Source organism: Puma concolor, chromosome F2 (assembly GCF_028749965.1).
Source record: "Puma concolor isolate L17-30 chromosome F2, mPumCon1.1.hap2, whole genome shotgun sequence".
Taxonomy (NCBI): Eukaryota; Metazoa; Chordata; class Mammalia; order Carnivora; family Felidae; genus Puma; species Puma concolor.
Window position 1 is genome coordinate 31,758,472 of NC_141684.1, and position 20,748 is coordinate 31,779,219.

The following is a 20,748-nucleotide window of genomic DNA, read 5'->3' on the forward strand; positions in this document are numbered from 1 at the left end:
ATGCATGGATTTATTCACTTCATTGACAAAGTTACCGTTATTTTTAAAATTGTCTTATTTTTACTTTCTAAACACTGCTTTTTAAATCTAGTTTTACCGCACAATAAATTTACAAGTTTTTCATAACCGTATTTTAAAATTAGACGAATTTGATGCATTACAAAAGAATATATGCTTTTGCTTGACGGACAAGATCTGATATTCTTAAAATGATAAAAATGTTGATTAACTCAAAGCAAACTCCTCTACAATTTATTCTGTTGACACTTTTTCATATTAATTTTAATATATAAAACACAGTAACATTAGAAAATAAAAGATATAAAACATAATTATTACTGATGAAAATTTTAAATTGAAAACAGAATTCTTTTGGAGCAGATAACTAAAATGCAGCAATGCACAGCGACTGTGATTCCATTAAGAATGAAATCTTGCTAAATTATTTTGTTCCTTTTAGATTTCTTACCAAACCTAAATAGCGTATATTTTCAACCAATACATGTTCTAGCACTGTATTGTTTTTTGATGAGAAGTTAAATTATATTAAATCTTTCACATCATCATGTTTTACCCTTATTTTAATGATGATGTGAAAAGTTTTAAAAAATCCAAAGCAGCATGAGAAGCATTAAAAGAAAAAAACTCAGTAGTTCTAGCACAGCCATGAAAGTATATTTCATTAAGAAGAAAGCACACAATAATACACAAAACTGAAAAATGAGTTCAATTGTATCACTCTCTTGTTTATAAAAAAAATCACAAAGATTAATTCATGGAACTTTAAAAAATTTATCTAGTTCTGATGCCAAGAGTATACTATTCCAAAGTATTTCTAATACCAACCAGCAGTTCTTCAAGAAAAACAATTTATCTCATTAAAATATTTGATGTGGGGTTGATACAACTGAAATAGACTTGAGGAAGAGAAAATATTTAAGCCTTGCTATTCACTAAAGGTTTTTAAATTTTCCAATAGTACCTCATCTTTCAGATTCTGTTTAGTAAAGATTCAATCTCAAACCCAAAACATTCTTCCAATGTTAAAACTAAATGAACACTCCTCATTGCTCTAAGAAACACACAGTAGTAAGAACAGTTCTACAGTGACAGAAAATTCCTCTGAATGTTTTTTAAAGTGAAAAGATGACAGAAAAGATAATCCTAAAGCTCTTCAAGACACAACTATACTCTTTAATACAAAAAGGAATTTTCTGATGGGTTATTTTAGTGCTGCAGTCAAAACAAATCCTTTAAAAATGGGATTTGCCCTGACGAAAGACACTAAAAACAGGGAGTGTTCAATCTCCGGAGGGGTTTAAACTACTGAATGGGGCACCTGGAGACGTCTGCAGAGTGTGCGCAGTTCTTCAGTATTTAGAGCATCGATCCTGCGGTGATACTCAGCCACTGACACTACCTGAATATGGAGACAGGAAGACAATAATTCCACTGACAGTTGAGAAAAATAGCCAAAACAAAACAAAACAAAAAAAAAAATGGAGAAATTTAAATGGAGAAAGAGAATTGTAATCAGGGTTTCTTTCCCCACTCCATGCTGAAAATCCAGAAGATTTCTGTATCAAACTACAGCGAAGTACACATGAATGGGTTTAAAACCACTACATCCAACTGTTGCACAATATAAGATTTACGAACTGCTTCATATAGACAGAATTTGATTGAGTAAATAGAATTATAGTTGCTTATAAAGGAAACACTACAGAAAACAACATGCTTTGCTAACATCGAAGATAACATAAATCATAATGGTGGGTATCTTACAAAGAAAATGGTAACTTCAACTTTCCCCTCCAAATCAGTTTAGCTCAAACATGTATCCTAATGGTATGCTGGAAGAATTTCTTCTAGGCAAAGTAAGAAACATACTTATACTATATGATCTGTATCAGAAAAAAGGGGAGTAAGAATAAGATATGAAGTACGTTTAAAAACCTAAGGCAGTAAGAAAAATAAGATCCAGAAAGTAAAAATTAGATTTTCAAAAGTGTACCTAATCAACAGTATCTTCCCAGTCATGTCTACTTCTGTCCTTCACATGATTGTTTTCAGTTTTTGTCTTTCCTCTATATTATTTCTTTATGGTTGGTACTGCAGAAGCTATTTGTGACTAAAGCTTAATGACATTTCTACATTCTAAATTTCTAAGAAAATCTCTTTATCTTCTATAATTGCCTAGACCAGTCTCTTGAATAATGAATTAGAAAGCCATATATGACAGATGAACATTATTACAAAAAGTTCACAAAAATGACAAGTTCTCTCCGGTTAACACAACAGATACAGCTTTCTCAGACCATTACATAATTCCCAAAACAGAAACCATAATATAGTGAACTCTGGTGGTGTCATACATATGGGCTAACTCTCCTGAGCTACGACAGATTCCTCTTGTGATCAATGCTGTTTAGCCACTGGCCCATAAAGAGTTTAGACTTCTAACCTAGGTCTTAAAAAGCTCTTATGCTAGCCAACCAAAATAAATTAGCCACCAGTACACATCAAGGTAACTCTGAAGAGTTATGTAAACCTGTGGAAAGCCATGAAAGAGATGAAAATAGTAAAAAGGAAAAGAAGCTGGACTTCTGTTTTGGCACTGTATTGACTTTTATAAAGCAACAATGTGTGCCGTAAGAAACCCCAAATGGTTATGATCTCCAGCTCTGGAGGATCAGATGGATCTGGGTTCCGGCCCTTCTTTATCTATTTTTCCATAAAACATGGAAATAATAAGACCACATACAAAATAAGTCTTTTTTATGAAATAAAAAGATAAAATAAAATGCATATATAAAGGACTGAGTAGATAGAGAACAAACTATTGGTTGATGGAGGGAGGTGGGTGAAAGTTGGGTTACATGGGTACTAAGGACGGCACTTGTCACAATGAGCACTAGGTGTTGTATGTAAGAGATGAGTCAATGAATTCTACTCCTGAAACCGACACTGCACTATATGTTACCTAAAATTTAAATTAAAATAAGAAGGAAAAAATTAAAATGAAAAATGAAAAAAAAATAAATGCAGTATGGGATCCTGGAATAGAAAGGGGATATTAAGTGAACATCTGGTGAAATTTGAATAAAGCTTATGGTTTAGTTAAAAAAAAAAAAAAAATGGACAGAACTTTTAAAAGGCTTAAATTAATGGAGGGATATACTATGTCTGTGTCTAGAATTCTCAATATTGTAAATATGTGATTTTCCCTACGAGTTGGTGTATTGATATAATGCAACCTCAAGGAAATTTAAGAACATTAAAAAACATAGTAAAGGATTGAGTACAGTACCCACCACATAGTAAATGATAGCTATTATTATTAATATTACTTTTACTTAATCATTTTTCACCAAGCACTCTAAGGACTAAAGAATAATGTCTGAAGAGTCTCTTTATGTATGTATGTATGTATGTATTTACTTACTTACTTGAAGTTTATTCTGAGAGAGGGAGAGAGGAAACAAGCAGGGAAGGGGCTGAGAGGGAGAGAGAGAATCCCAAGCAGGCTCCATACTGTCAGCAAAGAGCCTGACTCTGGGCTGCATCTCAAAAAATGTGAGATCATGACATGAGTCAGACCCAGGAGTCTGATGCTTAACCAACTGAACCATCCAGGTGCTCTTCCTTACTTATTTTTGGTTTTTATTTTTGATAGTAAATTATTTCAGTTTTGAGAGCTCAACTATCTTATATACTCTGACTACTCTGAACTTAATTTTAAATTTCAGTATTAGATATATTAAAGACCTTTCAGGGCACCTGTGTGGATCAGTTGGTTGTGTCCAACTTTGGCTCAGGTAATGATCTCATGGTTTGTGGGTTTGAGCGCTGCATCGGACTTTGTGTTGACAGCTCAGAGCCTGGAGCCTGCTTCAAATTCTGTCTCCCTCTCTCTCTCTGCCCCAGTCCCCACTCATGCTCTCCCTCCCGCTCTGTTTCACTCTCAAAAATAAACAAACATTAAAAATGTTAAAAAAAAAAATAAAGACCTTTCAATTAAGAACAAAAAATTTTTCAATAAAGATGAAAACAAGCTAGGTTCTAAAAAAAAAAAGAAATCACTGCCTTGCTTTTATGTGGCCAGTAAAAAGGCATCTCTACAAAATATTTAATGGCGAATTATATTCTTCTTTTTCCCCCCCACAGCATTCAATCTAATCAAGTCTCCGCGCCAGGAGTTTTCAAGTTATAGGACATACCTACTCCTCTGCATTCCTTCTACTCTTCTAGTTAACACTAATTTTACACTTATTTCTCAAAGCACCTTCTTTTACCATGTCAAACACATTTCTTCAATGGAAAGAAAATTAAATTATGCTCACAAAAGGAATCACTTATAGTCTAACTGTATCAATGTCACTGAGTTAGGGTATCAGTGAGGGAAGCATGACTGCCATTCTAAGTATAAGCTTGTAACATGTAGTAAAGTTACAGTTTCTTTAATGTCACAAATCTACCTTTTCTGGTTCACACTTCTTTTGCAAAAAATATTTTGGGACTTATAAACTAATCACTTCCTTAATTCTAAATATTTCCTCATGCCGTGATGAATGAAGATACATAAAACTGTCAAAAGAGTCTGTGAATTAATAAAGAAAAAAGGTTTGAAATCAAGTAAGCACAGAAACATACATCATCTCAAAATACATGAATGTAGATGCAGATTCCTAGTATATATGATGGAACTGCAATTAGTCTTAAATTAATTTTTATCCCCTTGGTAAACCATACTCCATGTACAGAATTTATTTACCCAAAAGATTAAACCTAAGTAGAAAATGGACACATTTCTACAAAATGTCCTACATACACCCAATTATTAAGGGTGCAGAGTTGAAGAAACCAAGATCTCAATGAAAAGTGTATTCACTGTCTCACTAGAAAGTCATTTCTTGAGGAGTACAGTGGTTTGCACATACTGCTAAAACCCCCTCTATGGAAACTCAGGAGTCTGACCTGCTCTCTGCACAAGTGCTACTCTCCAGTCTTTTCAGTCTGACAAAGGACTCTCACATAGAGAAAGTGTTTCTCTAAGCATTTATTTTCACAGAATACAAATGCAAAGACAGGATTAAGTCTGTCCATCTCTATTACAGAGGAACTAACAATAACCAGTACAGAACAAACGCTACAGCTAGAGAAAAGGTACAGCTGCTGTCAGTGCCACAAGTTCTTCTCCTAGACAAAAAGATCAATATTATGGTCTAACAGTCCTCCTTCCAGGATGTTCCAGGACTTCCCCATGAGATTACCCCACAAACAAACCAAAACCTCCCTTCCTCTAACTGCCCGGCAAGCTAACAAAACCTGGTAGATAACTGTGAATGTGCTGTTTTTATTCCCTACTTTCATTCTTTGGTGAAGGGAGATAGAGTAGAAACAAATGTATTACCTAATCAATGCCATTTAGACTTACTTTGGTACCCAAAAATATGTTTAACAAGGAGGAACTGTAAGTTTAGGTTACAGTAGCTAACAAAAAGGGCATACAACAGCGTTCTTGATATCATATAACCTTCTGTTCTACACATATACAACAAAGTCTTTATTACAAAGTAAGACCTAGATTATGTTAAAACTTTGCTCCTTTTTGCCTTAAACCACTGCTCTCAAAGTAACATTTTATGGGACTATAATAAATAAGGTATAAAAGATGCAAATAGAGAATCATAAATTAGAAAGCCAAAAAACAGAAGAGGAAAAAAAGATGTAATACAGAATGAATTGAAAATAGAACATATTATTAAAGTTTTGATTTGAATAAATCATCTATATTTAAAGTTACTTCCTCTTACATATATTTGCAAGTGACTCCTACTAGATTTTTTGGAAGAAGGCAGATATATTCACTGTTCTTTTAATCAAAAAGAAACCTGTTAACTACTCAAAACCATTCAATTACACTGTGTGTATGCTGTTTTAGCGTTTTGGCACAATAAATATAAGAAGTGAATGTCATATAAAAGGGAATAATCTTATTTTCTCCATGGTATATCAGGGGAAAAGAATACTCATCACATTATCTTGAAATATATAAATCCATTATTGGCAGTTGGGAGACTTCAAAACTCCTCTAATCAGTAATTTACAAATCCAGCTGGCAGAAAATCAGTAAGAACATAGTTGAACTGAAAAAAACCCTCAATTAACTGGATCTAACTGACATATACAGACATATACAGACTACTCATCCAAAAACAACAAAACAAAACACCTTCTTCTCAAACTCACATGGAACATTCATTAAGACAGACCACATTCTGGTCCATAAAACATATGTTAACAAACAGAAATCATAAAAAGTATGCTCTCAGACCACCAAAGAATTAAACTAGACATGTGTAACAGAGAAAGAGTGGGAAAATCCACAAATACTTTTAAACCACACATTAATGCATAGTCACAAAAGTCCTGGGAGAAATTTGAGATGTTTGAAGTAGATAGAAAAAAAATTCCAAAAAGTATCAACATTTTGGGATGTAATAAAGGCAGGAATTTAGAGGAAATTTTATAGCATAGAATGTATATATAAGGAAAGGACAGATCTAAAATCAACAATCAGCTTCTATCTTAGGAAACTAGAAAAAGAGCAAATTAAATCTGAAGTAGAAGAAATAAATAGTGAAAAATTAGAGCAGAAATCAATGAAATTAAAAACAGAAAATCAAGAGAGAAAAATCAATGAATCAAAAAGGCAATTCTTTGAAAAGATCAATAAAAATCGATAAACCTCTAGCTAAGCTAACTAAAATAAATGAGAGAAAAAATATATCAGAAATGTAGAGGGGCCATCACTATTGATCCCATGGACATTAATTAGAAGGATAATAAAGGAATATTATAAATGGACTCAATACCCACAAATTTGATAACCTAGATGAAATGGACCAATTCCTTGAAAGATACCAACCACCAAAACTTACAAAAGAAAAAACAGATCAATGAAGCAGGCCTATATTTATTTCTTCAAGAAACTGAATTAATATTACTAACCCTCCAAAACAGAAAGTATGAGGCCCAGTCCTAGCTAACTAAAATGAATTAGTTACCAGGAAACATCAAGATAACTCTATGAAAAGCTATGTAAACTTGTTGAAAGCTAGGAAAGACATAAGAATTTTAAAAAGGATAAACTGGACAGAGTTCCATTTGTGCCATTATTATTATATTGATTTTTGCAAAGCAACAATACATACACTATGGTAGCTGACTCTGTACTTAAGAAGAAACTCAAAGTAGCTATGATCTCTAGCTCCGGAGCATTTGGAGTGAATCCAGATGGATTCACCGATAAATTCCATCAAATATTTAAGGAAGAGATTACACTAATTATCTACAATTTCTTCCAGAAAATAGAGGCGGATGAAATATTTCCCAACTCATGACCTAAACATCTGAACAGACACCTCACTAAAGAAGATATACTGATGGCAAATAAGAATATGAAAAGATGCTCAATAGCATGTGTCATAAGGGGAATATAAATTAAAATAATGGGATATCACTACATACCTATTTAGAATGGCTAAAATTCAAACCACTGACATCAGATGCTGGTGAGTATGTGGAGCAAAAGGAATTGTCATTCACTGTTGGTACAGTGAAAAAAGGTACTGTCACTTTGGAAAACAGTCTGGTACACTGTTACAAAACAAAACATACACTTATCATACAATCCAGCAATCATGCTTCAGGGTATTTGTCCAAATGAGTTGAAAACTTACGTTCACACAAAATCTGCAAATAAAACAGCTTTTTATCACTAGTGTCAAAACCTGGAAGTAACTAAGATGTCTTTCAATAGGTAAAAGGATGAAAACAAACTGGTACATCTAGATAATGGGATATTAAGTCAGCACTAAAAATAAATGAGCTATCAAGCCATGAGAAGGCAGTGAGGAACCTTACATTATCTTACTAACTGAAAAGCCATTCTGAAAAGTCTATATACTGTGTGATGGCAACTATATGATACTCTAGAAAAGGCAAAACGACAGAAACAGGAAAAAGATCAGTGGTTACTAAGTATTCTGGTAAAGAAGGAAAAAGAGAGGCAGTTTAGGGAACTTTTAGGGCAGTAAAACTATACTGTATCACCCTATAATGGCATATGTCATTCCACAGAATGTACAACACAAAGAATAGACCTTAAGGTGAACTGTGGACTTTGGGTGATAACAACGTATATTAGTTCACAGACTAACAAATATGCCATACCAGATGTGAATACAAGATGTGAATAATAAGAGAACTGTGTGTGTGCTGGGGGACGGAGGGGCATATGGGAACTGTCTTTCCATTCAATTATTCTGTAAACCTAAAATTGTTCCAAAAATAAAATCTATGAATTAAAAAAAAAAGCAAGAGAAGGATAAGCACGAAATTCAGAGAAATGGTTACCAATCTGGGGGAGACATGAGATGAGATGAAAAAAAGACACAGAGGCTGATATAACTGCATTGGTAACGCTCTGGTTCTTAAGTTGGATAGTGGGATCACAGATACTCATTATTATGCCTCATAACTTGCATATGCAATAAATATGCTTTTCAACTACTAAGTCAAATAAACAAAAATGTTCTACACTGAATATACACACATATATTTTTTAATTAGGTTGCTGACTAGAACTATGTCGATTAATAAATTTCTTGTGAAAACGTACTATAGGTGAGCAACAAAGTATAGCACAGAAAGAACACTGGATTTGGATTGAAACCTCTGCTTTAATTTCGGTTCTGCTTTTTACTAGATTTGTAACCTTGAGCAACTGCATTTAATCGCTCCATTTCTAGTCTTTCAAACAGAAATAATAGTTTAAGCACTTCAGGAGGAATAAATGATAGTATATGTAAGGCATATATAAAATAGAGACACTAAATGTACAAAATAAACGTTAATTCCCATTCCCTGATTATGTTGTGAAGATTTTGAGAGACAACACAGCTAAGAATTTAAGGGCACAGGTTAGAGCCAGAATGCCTTGACTCAAACCATAGCTCTAATCCTCACTGGTTGTGGTATGACTGCTATATGCCTCTATTTCTTAAATGGAGATGAGAGTAGCAATATTCACAACGAAGATGAAATAAATTAAATGATGTTAAGTGTTTAGAATAATACAGTGTTATTAGAAGTACAGAGTATGATAACTATTTTTCTCATAAACATGATTATTATCTTGAGTTAAGGTCACTGGAAGATTTTTAAAGTAGCTCTTTTTAAAATTCTAGGTATGAACTAATTCTTGCAAAGATGTAAATAATTTATTATAGGATTTTTCTCCTGTGTTTTCATACATGAAAGCATAAGTACAAAAACAATCTGTCTTGTCATATATAAGGTCTTAAATAGAAAAAAAATGATTAAATTAATGAAGTATTGATAGAGATAAAACCATGTTGCTATATTTAATGATTTGTGACTTCAATCTGATTAAGCCTAAATTCTTATTAAAAATAGGCTTATAACATTCAGGCAAATAATAATTTATTGACAGACACAAAAAGGCAGGATACAGCATATGGTTACATCAAATATACAGCTTCAAATAAATGGTTAGAAATCAAAGCATAGGTTGTTTGTCAAAATAAACTCTAAAACAGCCTTAAAAAAAATAAAGACAGTAAGCATGCTTGATCAATATGGTTCTCACTGAAACTAAATGGCAAAGGTTTAACTTCATTCCATGTATCTTAGAGCACATTTACCTATTAGTTATTAGTTATGTTTCTGAGCCTGAAATTAACTCATTTGTAAAATGAAAATAACCTACATCTGGTTAACATGCAGAGTTACTGTAAGGTGAAATATGATACTACATAAATGAGCATTTAGAAAATTGCTCTGGTTTACATTCAAATACATTCTGGTGAGATAAGGAATGCGATAGAGTCAAGCTGTTTCTGTGTTCTATGACAGTTCAGTTCAGTGACCACTTCATACCTGTTTCCTCATCTTTAAAATGGGGAGTAATGCTGATTCTGCAAGGTTATTGTGAAGGTTAAATGAAATAATATATAAACTAGATGCAAGGGCAGAACTGAAGACCAGTGAGAAGCATGCTCTCATATCTGACAAAACCACACATTAACTTCCTATAAGGTTAAAAACAGGAAATGGTGAGTGTGCTAATAACAATAAGTATGTGATGCACATTACAATGTCCTGTAAAATTCAAAACATCCACAATTTTGCTGTATTTATAACAGATTAAACTGTATTAAAGTCTTAGCACACTAATGATAAACACTTATTTGACCAATCAAAAAATAGATGAAGGCTCCACTATTCTTGGTTTAAAGAAAGAAAGAAAAAAAAAAAAAAAGGCTGTGTTACCTATTCTGATAAATCTGATCACAATTTTAACAAATTTAATCATTTCAGATGGCTACATCCCTCTGTGCTGATGTACTTTAAAAACAAAAATTTGAAATTAATCAACTTAAAAATAAAAAGACATAACAAAGTACTCTCAAACCCAGTAAAAGGTAACACCAGTGAAATAAGTTTGGTATTTTCACGAGCTTAACATTTATGGGTGACAGGTTGCTTTGGAGACATCTTCCAAAGTTATTCTTGGCTGTAAGTATTTATTTAGCTTTATTTAAATTACCCACAATTAAAGTAAAAATAAAATTAATACTCATAAGACAACTTATAATCCTAAATTACCATAGAAAGAACAACTGGCAACATAAGTTTCTAACAAATCATGCACATGTATTTTTACTGAAAACGACAGGAATCTCTAGTAAGGTTGAGATTTTCTCCGTACTAGAGTATCTTTTAAAGTTTCATATTAGTTTACCACTACTGGAAACTTTTTGGATAGCTTAAAAAAGTCTTTTCTCAAAATTACTAAAATAATAGTCTTTATACACAATATTATAAATATATGTAGTCTTCGATCCAGTCAATAAAAATTAAAGTTAATTCACTCTGATTTTCTACTCAATTTATTTTTTAGAAAAAATTCTGAATATTTTCCTACAAAGGTCAGCTTAAATTAAAAAATAAAGGCAGCAAATATTCGATAACTTCCTGTTGATGTAAAATAGGAAAACCAAAAGACTTACAAAACAAAATTACAGTTTTTATTCATTTCCTTTTTTGAAGACATTTAGGATTAGCAGAAATAAAGGCAGTTTTCTGTAATCATACAACTTTGTATTCTATAAATATTCTTTGTATTCTATAAATATTCTTAAACTTTTAGAAATAGTATAATATTTCAGCATGTCACCATAATAAGACTAGTAAACATAGAAATTGAAATCATTGACTAAGATTTACCAGGGTATATTTATGATTAAGTGGTTGATGTCTTCTCCCTTTTTTCCCATACCAGAGACGAGACATTTCCTTTCCAGAGCAAATTAAGTTATATCAAATCTCATAAGGAGTGTTTTAAAAAGCATTCTTCCTCTGTTAAAGATAAATTTTCAGCACAAGAGCCCTACTACAGTGACAAAAACAGTTTGCCAGAGACAAAGATTTGATTGACAAGACAGAGAGCTAATCACTAAGTAGTATCCATTGCAAAGATAGTTCTGAGTGGAGACTGTAAAGCCAGGGAGGGAAGAGAAGGTTTCCCATGTTTAAGTTTGGTTGCACTGTACCCAAATGTGGAAGAAAAAAAAGAAAAGGCTCAAAAGTTTAAAGACACAGAGCATGTATTTGCAAACACGAGTACACTAAGAAATACACTAAAAATATGTCATAAAAAAGTACTAAGTGCAGTTTCCAGAGCCCCTCCTAAAGTGCACAAATGATTTTAACTAACATTTTGTTTTGCTCATACAGGCACACAATTCTATTCTTTATTTACATCTAAACAATCCAATAAAATGTCATCTTTTATGTGAGCATTTTTTTAAGCAATGAGACATCCCTCTGAGAACCATCCAACCCTATAGGCATTTCATAGAATGCCTATATAAAAATGAAGCAAATCCACAAATAAATCCTATACAAACATTAAAGTGACCAGAAAATTCCTCTACCATTATGCAGTCAAATTTTAAACTGCATTTTCTAATACCTAATTTCTTGAAAAGGTACTTATATTTACTATACCTACATATCAGTGGTACACTCAATCTAACCAAAGAAGTGAACTTTTAAGATTAAATATTATGGTTATAAACTAAAACTTACCTAGAGCTCAATTTTAACTAGAATATCAATGCCATAATAGTACACCTGAATATTTCTTCCATTTTAAACCAGGTCCTCTTCCCTTACATCATGTGTTCACATAAAACTGTGTACACACAATGCCACCCTTCACACATGTACCACCTTTCTATAGTACACACAAACACTGAACCACACCTATAGCTCAACATCTTCTTCCTCCACATTCCATGTGTGTGCGCACAGAACACAGCACACCCCACACTAAATATCCTCCTTCCCTCTCACACCAGCTATTCCCATCTCCCCAACCAGCCCAACTACACTTACCCTAACATCTCTCTCCCACAGTCCCCTAGAGGTACTGTAACTATCTCCACACTCACCATACTACACACAGTCTCATTACACATACAGTGCACCATGGTCCTGCCTCCCCTCATATGGCACACCCCCCATACACACCAACAACATGATCTGGCAGTACTGGGCTGCCATTTTGAAAACCTATCATCACTTACAGACAAATTTTCTGAAATTAAAAACACTATATATGTACTGAAATGTAGTTTAAATACAGAATACACACCCCAAGCATAGGATAGCTTATTTTGCTGGTTATCTTGTCAACATCCACCAGTACAGCTTCCTCCTAATACAGTTTTGATTTTGCTCAAGTATCTTTTTAGCCATGTCTCTGAGAAGGTTTGCTCCATATCTGGACAGGATGGATCCTTACAGATCTAAACCAGTGGCTCTCAAATTTTAGCTTGCCTCACAATCATTGATATGAAACATTTGTTAAAATACAGAATGCCAGGTTCCAAAACTAGTTTCTGATTAAGCAAACTAGAGTGGGTTCTGAGAATGGGCTGCTAATGGTCTGGGGACCATACCTTAATGAGAAAAACTAAACCACAATGAAATGTCACCTCACACCTGTTAGATGGCTATTATCAAGAAGAAATAACAAGTGTTGGTGAGGATGTAGAGAAAAGGGAATCCCTGTGTAATACTGGTAGAAATGTAAACTTGTACAACCATTATGAAAAACAGTATGGAGATTCCTCAAAAAATTAAAAAAGTATCATATGATTCAGAAATCTTACTCCTGAGTATTTTTCCAAAGAAAACAAAAACATGAATTCAAAAATATATATTCACCTCTGTGTTCACTGCATCATTATTTACAATAGCCAAATTATGGAAACAACCTAAGTGTCTAATAATGGATGAATGGATAAAGGTGATGTGGTATATATAATATACAATGGAATACTATTCGGCTGTAAAAAAAAGAATGAATCTTCCCATATACAACAACAGGGATGGACCCTGAGAGCATTATGCTAAGTGAATTAAGTCAGACAGAGAAAGACAGATACTGTAGGATCTCATTTATATGTGGAATTTAAAACAACAATAAAAACCAAGTTTACATATTAACAGACAGGTGGTTGCCAGAGGCAAGGAGTTGGATGGAGGCAGGCAAAATGGGTGAAGGGGGTCAAAAGGTGTAAGCTTTCAGTTCTAAAATAAATAAATCATGAGGATGTAACATACATGGTGACTAGTTAGTAATATTGTATTGCATATTTGAAAGTTGCTAAGAAACTATGTCTTGAAGTCCCCATCACAAGAAAAAAATTTTTAACACAATAAGGTGACAAATGCTAATGTTACACTTGTTGTGATGATCATTTTGCATTACATACAAATGTCAAATCATTATGTTGTATACCTGAAACTAATATACTATATGTCAATTATATGTCAATAAAAAAACTGATTTAAGCTATTTGAGTGTTTTTCAGTGTCTTGAAACCAAATATTTCCTAATAAAAACATATCTAGCAGACATAAATGGAGCTCAGTAAATCTCTTTCTTGTCCTTTTTTTCAGTGTTTAGAAAACATACGAGGTCACTTAAATACTTCTAGATATCCCAGAGATTGAAGGAGATTTTACTTTACCATTAGTGTAAAATGACAGACTACAAAATGAAGTGCTTTTAAGAATATGACAAGTTTAAACGCTGAACATAATTCATAATTCAACCTGTTCTAATTCAGATATTCAACTTAATAATCTTTTTTCCTTGGGGCACCTGGGTGGCTCAGTTGGTTAAGCGTCTGACTTCGGCACAGGTCATGATCTCACTGGTGATGAATTCGAGCTCAGCATTGGGCTCTGTGCTGACAGCTCACAGCCTGGAGCCTGCCTTGGATTCTGTTTCCCTCTCATTCTGCCCCTCCCCGACTCATGCTCTGTCTTTCTCAAAAATGAAATAAACGTTAAAAAAAATTTAAATAATAATCTTTTTTTCCTCTACTTTCTTTATTGGTGTTGAAATTATATCTTATTTCCTCTGAGTTGGGAGTGGTATACCAGAAACAATTATATGAAATATACTGTACTCAATATTTAAGGTAATATAAATAACTGTAACATTTAAAATCATAAATTAGTCTCTCATTTATCCATCCTGTCTCTTCTCAACACCCATATTAAATAAAATTTTGCACTTTTAATGGAAATTTAATAACCCATAACTTTTGGTTAGTTACCAAAAGTTACCAAAAGGGAGAATATTAACAAAAAGCAAAACAGTTCAAACTTTGCTGAGGTAGATAACATCCTAAGCTAACATTTTTATTAGTCAAAACAGACAATATTAGACATGATAGATGAGTGTCAAATGCTACTGTGAGAAAATTTATATAGTCTAGTACTGGAGATCTGCTCTATAGCATAGTGCTTACAATAATACTGTATTGTATACCTGAAAATCTAAGAGCATAGATTTTATGTTAAGTGTTCTTATTACAAAATAATAATAATAATAATAATAATAATAATAATAATAATAATAAAGACGGTAGGAAAAAACTCTTGGAGATGATGGATATATTTATGGTACAGACTGTGGTGCTGGTTTTTATGGATACTTATGGATGTCTAAGTCTCCAAACTTATCAAGCTGTACATATTAAATATGCACAGCTTTTTGTAGGTCAATCCTACCTCAATGAAATGGTTTAAAAAAAAACTTCATGTAGTAATATTATTGAAGAAAATTTATATTAACTCATAAATTCTGTTTTAATCTAGAAAATAATACTTTAAGAACTTAATTGTCTGCAATAGATATCACATTGACAGTCCCCCAAATTCTAATTGCTTTTAATGCTTTTGATTTCTACCTTTTTGTCAGACATTTTAAATTACTTTTGGAGTTATGGTTTGTAATATTATGTGATTTCATCAACATAAAAAGTATATTTTTCTTTAATTGCCTTTATCTAAGACAAGCGACCTATTTAATGACTTAGACATAGAGAGTACTTTCACTTTGAATAAAATCAGTTCTGTATGGATTTTGCTGGCTAGGCAGAGGAGTGGTTAAGAAAGTTTGTTTCATTTTATATATTGCCTCAATTTTAATTTTGGCATTACGTGTGCTTCAATTAAGAAAAATATCTTTCTGTTTAGGGCACCTGGGTGGCTCAGTATGTAGGTTAAGCGTTCAACTCTTGATTTCAGCTCAGGTCATGATCTCATGGCTTGTGGAATCGAGTCCTACACTGGACTCTCTGCTGGCAGCATGGAGACTGCTTGGATCCTCTCTCTCCCTCTTACTCTGTTCCTCCCTGCTTATGCTTTCTCTCTCTCTCAAAGATACATATTAAAAAAAAATCCTTTAAAAAATCCTTCTGCTTAATAAAGTATTGGAATACTCATTATCTGACAACTTAAGAGAGAAAATATTAACCAAACAATTTAAGTCATCTCAGAAACCAAAAACTGAATGAAATATATTTTTATCAATACTTTGGCAAGGGTGAGAAATGAGGACTAAACCAAAGCATATTGTTCTAATACTAATCATTACTTAAAATTTTTTTTTCTGAATACTTTTTATTTTTTAAATTTACATCCAAATTAGTTAGCATATAGTGCAACAATGATTTCAGGAGTAGATTCCTTAATGCCCCTTACCCATTTAGCCCATCCGCCCTCCCACAACCCCTCCAGTAACCCTCAGTTTGTTCTCCATATTTAAGAGTCTCTTATGTTTTTTCCTCCCCCGTTTTTATATTATTTTTGTTTCCCTTCCCTTATGTTCATCTGTTTTGTCTCTTAAAGTCCTCATATGAGTGAAGTCATATATTTGTCTTTCTCTGACTAATTTCGCTTAGTATAATACCTTCCAGTTCCATCCACATAGTTACAAATGGCAAGATTTCATTCTTTTTGATTGCCAAGTAATACTCCATTGTGTGTATATGTGTGTGTGTGTGTATACACCCCACATCTTCTTTATCCATTCATGCATTGATGGACATTGGGCTCTTTCCATACTTTGGCTATTGTTGATAGTGCTACTATAAACATTGGGGTGCATGTGTCCCTTCAAAACAGCACACCTATATCCCTTGGATAAATACCTAGTAGTGCCAACTGCTGGGTTGTAGGGTAGTTCTATTTTTAATTTTTTGAGAAGCCTCCATACTGTTTTCCAGAGTGGCTGCACCAGCTTGCATTCCCACCAACAACGCAAAAGAGAGCCTCTTTCTCCGCATCCTCGCCAACATGTTGTTGCCTGAGTTATCGATGTTAGCCATTCTGACAGGTGTAAGGTGGTATCTCACGGTATTTGTATTTCCCTGATGTTGAGCATTTTTTCATGTGTCGGTTGGCCATCTGGATTTATTTGGAGAAGTGTATATTCATGTCTTTTGCCCATTTCTGCACTGGATTATTTGTTTTTTGGGTGTTGAGTTTGATAAGTTCTTTATAGATTTTGGATACCAACCCTTTATCTGATATGTTGTTTGCAAATACCTTCTCCCATTCTGTCGATTGCTTTTTAGTTTTGCTGATTGTTTCCTTTGCTGTGCAGAAGCTTTTTATTTTGATGAGGTCCCAATAGTTCATTTTTGCTTTTGTTTCCCTTGCCTCCGGAGACATGTTGAGTCGGGAGTTGCTGTAACCAAAATCAAAGAGGTTTCTGCCTGCTTTCTCCTCGCGGATTTTGATAGCTTCCTGTCTTACATTGAGGTCTTTCATCCATTTTGAGTTTATTTTTGTGTATGGTGTAAGAAAGTGGTCCAGGTTCATCCTTCTGCATGTCGCTGTCCAGTTTTCCCAGCACCACTTGCTGAAGAGACTGTCTTTATTCCATTGGATATTCTTTCCTGCTTTGTCAAAGATTACTTGGCCATACATTTGTGGGTCCATTTCTGGGTTCTCTATCCTGTTCCATTGATCTGCATGTCTGTTCTTGTGCCAGTACCATACTGCCTTGATGATTACAGCTTTGTAGTATAGCTTGAAGTCTGGGATTGTGATGCCTCCTGCTTTGGTTTTCTTTTCAAGAGTGCTTTGGCTATTCACGGTCTTTTCTGGTTCCATACAAATTTTAGGATTATTTGTTCTAGAGCTCTGTGAAGAATGCTGGTGTTATTTTGATAGGCATTGCATTGAATATGTAGATTACTTTGGGTAGTATCGACATTTTAACAGTATTTGTTCTTCCTATCCAGGAGCATGGAATCTTTTTCCATTTTTTTTGTGTCTTCAATTTCTTTCATAAGCTTTCTATAGTTTTCAGTGTATAGATTTTTCACCTCTTTGGTTAGATTTATTCCTAGGCATTTTATGGGTTTTGGTGCAATTGTAAATGGGATCGATTTAATCATTACTATTTTAAAAATGAAAAACACTATTATGCCATATAATCTTTTGGCACATAATACTAGTGAACTCATATTTTAAAATTTAATCAACAAGTATAAACCTGGGAGGTAAACTTCTAAATAAATCGATTACAGTTAATATAATAAACTCAATTACTTAATTGTTTTTATCATTCTAGGGGCAATCGATGTTTTAGTTAGTAGGTCTGGAGTATCAAAGATACTGAAGTAGAAGTGGTATAAAATTAACTTTAGAGATGAAAAATGGAAAAATTTTTGCCAGCTTTTATCCTAAAAAGAGTGAAAGTCAACCCAAAAGAAGTGGGACAAAAAAGCAATGTAGCTTAAAAAGCTCCACTTTTGAGACCTGTGTCATCAAGCAGCAAGACTGGCATATCCAACACGTGACACTTTGAAACCCAAAACTTTCGGAGGATTCTAAATGAGAGTCTCTTGAAGTTGGTATTTGGGGTTGAGGGTAATACCACCTGAAGGGTGCATTCATGAGCCATGTGGTACTTGGTGACAGAATAAAATTGACTTATATTACTGTAGTATCACTTTCATTTCATGATAAGAAATTTTAAAAATTCCATTTATAATACAACAGATAAATTTAAAAGATGAATGCAAAATTCACATGAGTCTTAAAGACAGGCTTCAAAGATATTTTAAGCTTATCAGGATAGCCACTGCATTAGACTATACTATTAGATTCTTGGGCACTTGTCAAGTACATCAAACTTCAAAAGGTATTTGATGGACAAGTTCAAGAGGTGGTGATGAATGACTCACAGTCAGGTATGTTTTTTGGTTTCCCTCTCCTTGTAGTGCCTCTGAGTACACAATATGATAAAAATCTTTTGGTGTATAAAGGGAGCTATGCCTGAAGTAATTCTGCCTGACTGTTATTGATAAAACAAACAAACAAACAAACAAAACAAAGAAACAATATGCTTTTAAAAATCAAGGCATAAAATAATTAAACCATTCTCCATAGTGAACCAAATTTATGTTTTAGGTATGCAGATGCAACACACAAAGTAAGAGGAATTTTTTGAAAAATATTTTATACAATGGAACTTTCATGACAGGAACATGAAAATTAAATTACAGTATGGTCAATGTAGTGTGAAAGAATGTTCCACAGTCTTAGCATTGCATATGTTTAACACAACATGTGAAGTGATGACATGGGATAGCAGAGTGGTTTTTCCCCTTCTATTGTACAATGTCATCACCTAAGGAGCTGTACAGAATACGGACTTTGACTTGGTCTGAGGTGACCCTGAGGCAGTAAGTTTTGAAAGCTCCCCCAAATGATTAAAAGTTTCTGCCAAGACTGAGAATTTGGTATGGTGAAAAGGACTATAGGCTCTGAATTACCGATTAACTATTATGATTTGCTACAATGAGGATTTGGGCTAAGTAAGAAACAAGTTTAGAGAAATTATCTGTAAAATAAAGATGACAGTCTATGATTAGATGGGTTGCTCTAGATCTAAGACAGAATAACATTTTGATAACACTGTGGGGAAGCTATCAGCAAAATCTAGACTGTAGGACATCCTAGAGAAAAAAAAAACTGATTTCTTAAAAATGAAAATTACAAGGAAAAAAACAAAGCACAGCAAAGAAATAGACAGAGAATCTACATTTACAGAGACTTAGGAGACATTTTGACTGAAACATTTGGAGCTTAGCTGCATCCTGATTCAAAGAACAAATCATAAAAATACATTCATGTTACATATATTTTAAACATATTTATGACATTTGAAGAAATGTGAACTGGGGAAAAGGAAGGATCATAGAATAAGTCGATAAAGCACATATACAACTTCATTATACTATTGATATGCAACTTCATTATACTATTTATCTCTATTTTTGTTTGTTTATCAAATCAAGGCACTATCATCAGTAAATAGTGCCAATAGGCATCTTTCCCCACCTTTACCTTAAGACCTTCCAATACTTTGTTGAAATGTCATTAGAATACTTCCCTTGTCAGTGAAAATCCATAAAAACAATCCCTATCAAAACCAAAAAGTAACATTTTTCACAAAACTGCAATGCACCACATAAACCATTAGCCTCACTACACATGCTCTCTACTTGTCATTGGACACTGGCAGAAACCAAGGGAAAAGAATCTACCATAAGTACCTCCTTCTCAGTTGAAAGGGAAGGTCATTAATCTGCCACAGCAGAAGGATTCATAATTAAGAAATTTAAGATATTACGGCTAAAAAAAAACAAACTTGAGGTAAGGTGATATATGTTTTTTAATTTTTAATGTTTTTATTTATTTTTTTATTTTTTAGACAGAGAGAGACAGAGCATGAGCAGGGGAGGGGCAGAGAGAGAGGGAGACACAGAATCTGAAGCAGTCTCCAGGCTCTGAGCTATCAGCACAGAGCCTGACGCCGGGCTTGAACTCACAGACTGTGAGATCATGACCTGAGCTGAAGTCAGACGCTTAACTGACTGAGCCACCCAGGTGCCCCGGTAAGGTGATATTTTTATGCTAACTACATTTGTACTGACTAAACTAGAATAATAAAGAGTAGATGGTAAAGAATATTAATCTTTTACACACCCTGAGTCATATGCATAGATTTCTCAGGTTTTTTTCTCCCAATAATCAGGAATCTTTGTTCTGATGGGTCATTAGAGGCTCTTACTTCTGACCACTTTAAAATTGGCTAACTCTGCTCGCAGTGAATGTAGATTTCTGCTGCTCTCACCTCTCTCTGGAATTTACTATACAAATTTCTAATTCTGTACTCTTTTCTTCCTTTTCTCATCATTTCTAATTCTTAAATTCCAGTATTTTCTAATGATCTTCAATAGGACTTTCAACTTGAGGGGCACCTGGGTGGTTCAG

The 20,748-nt window shown here is 33.6% G+C and overlaps 1 protein-coding gene across 10 annotated transcripts in view; it reads right to left on the minus strand.

Annotated features, from left to right (window-relative positions):
• OXR1 (oxidation resistance 1) overlaps nt 1-20,748 on the minus strand; it is a 457,575-nt gene that overhangs the window by 10,391 nt on the left and 426,436 nt on the right. For 6 of the 10 annotated variants that reach the window (XM_086696101.1, XM_025922908.2, XM_086696104.1 and 3 more), the window contains one exon: nt 1,340-1,420. The exons of 2 other annotated variants lie outside the window; for them this stretch is intronic. In XM_086696101.1, the coding sequence (XP_086552227.1) occupies nt 1,340-1,420 (81 nt within the window). Of the gene's footprint in view, nt 1-1,339; nt 1,421-11,316; nt 11,928-20,748 lie in introns of those variants that run through there. 2 more of the 10 variants (XM_025922910.2, XM_025922911.2) reach the window with 2 other exon arrangements.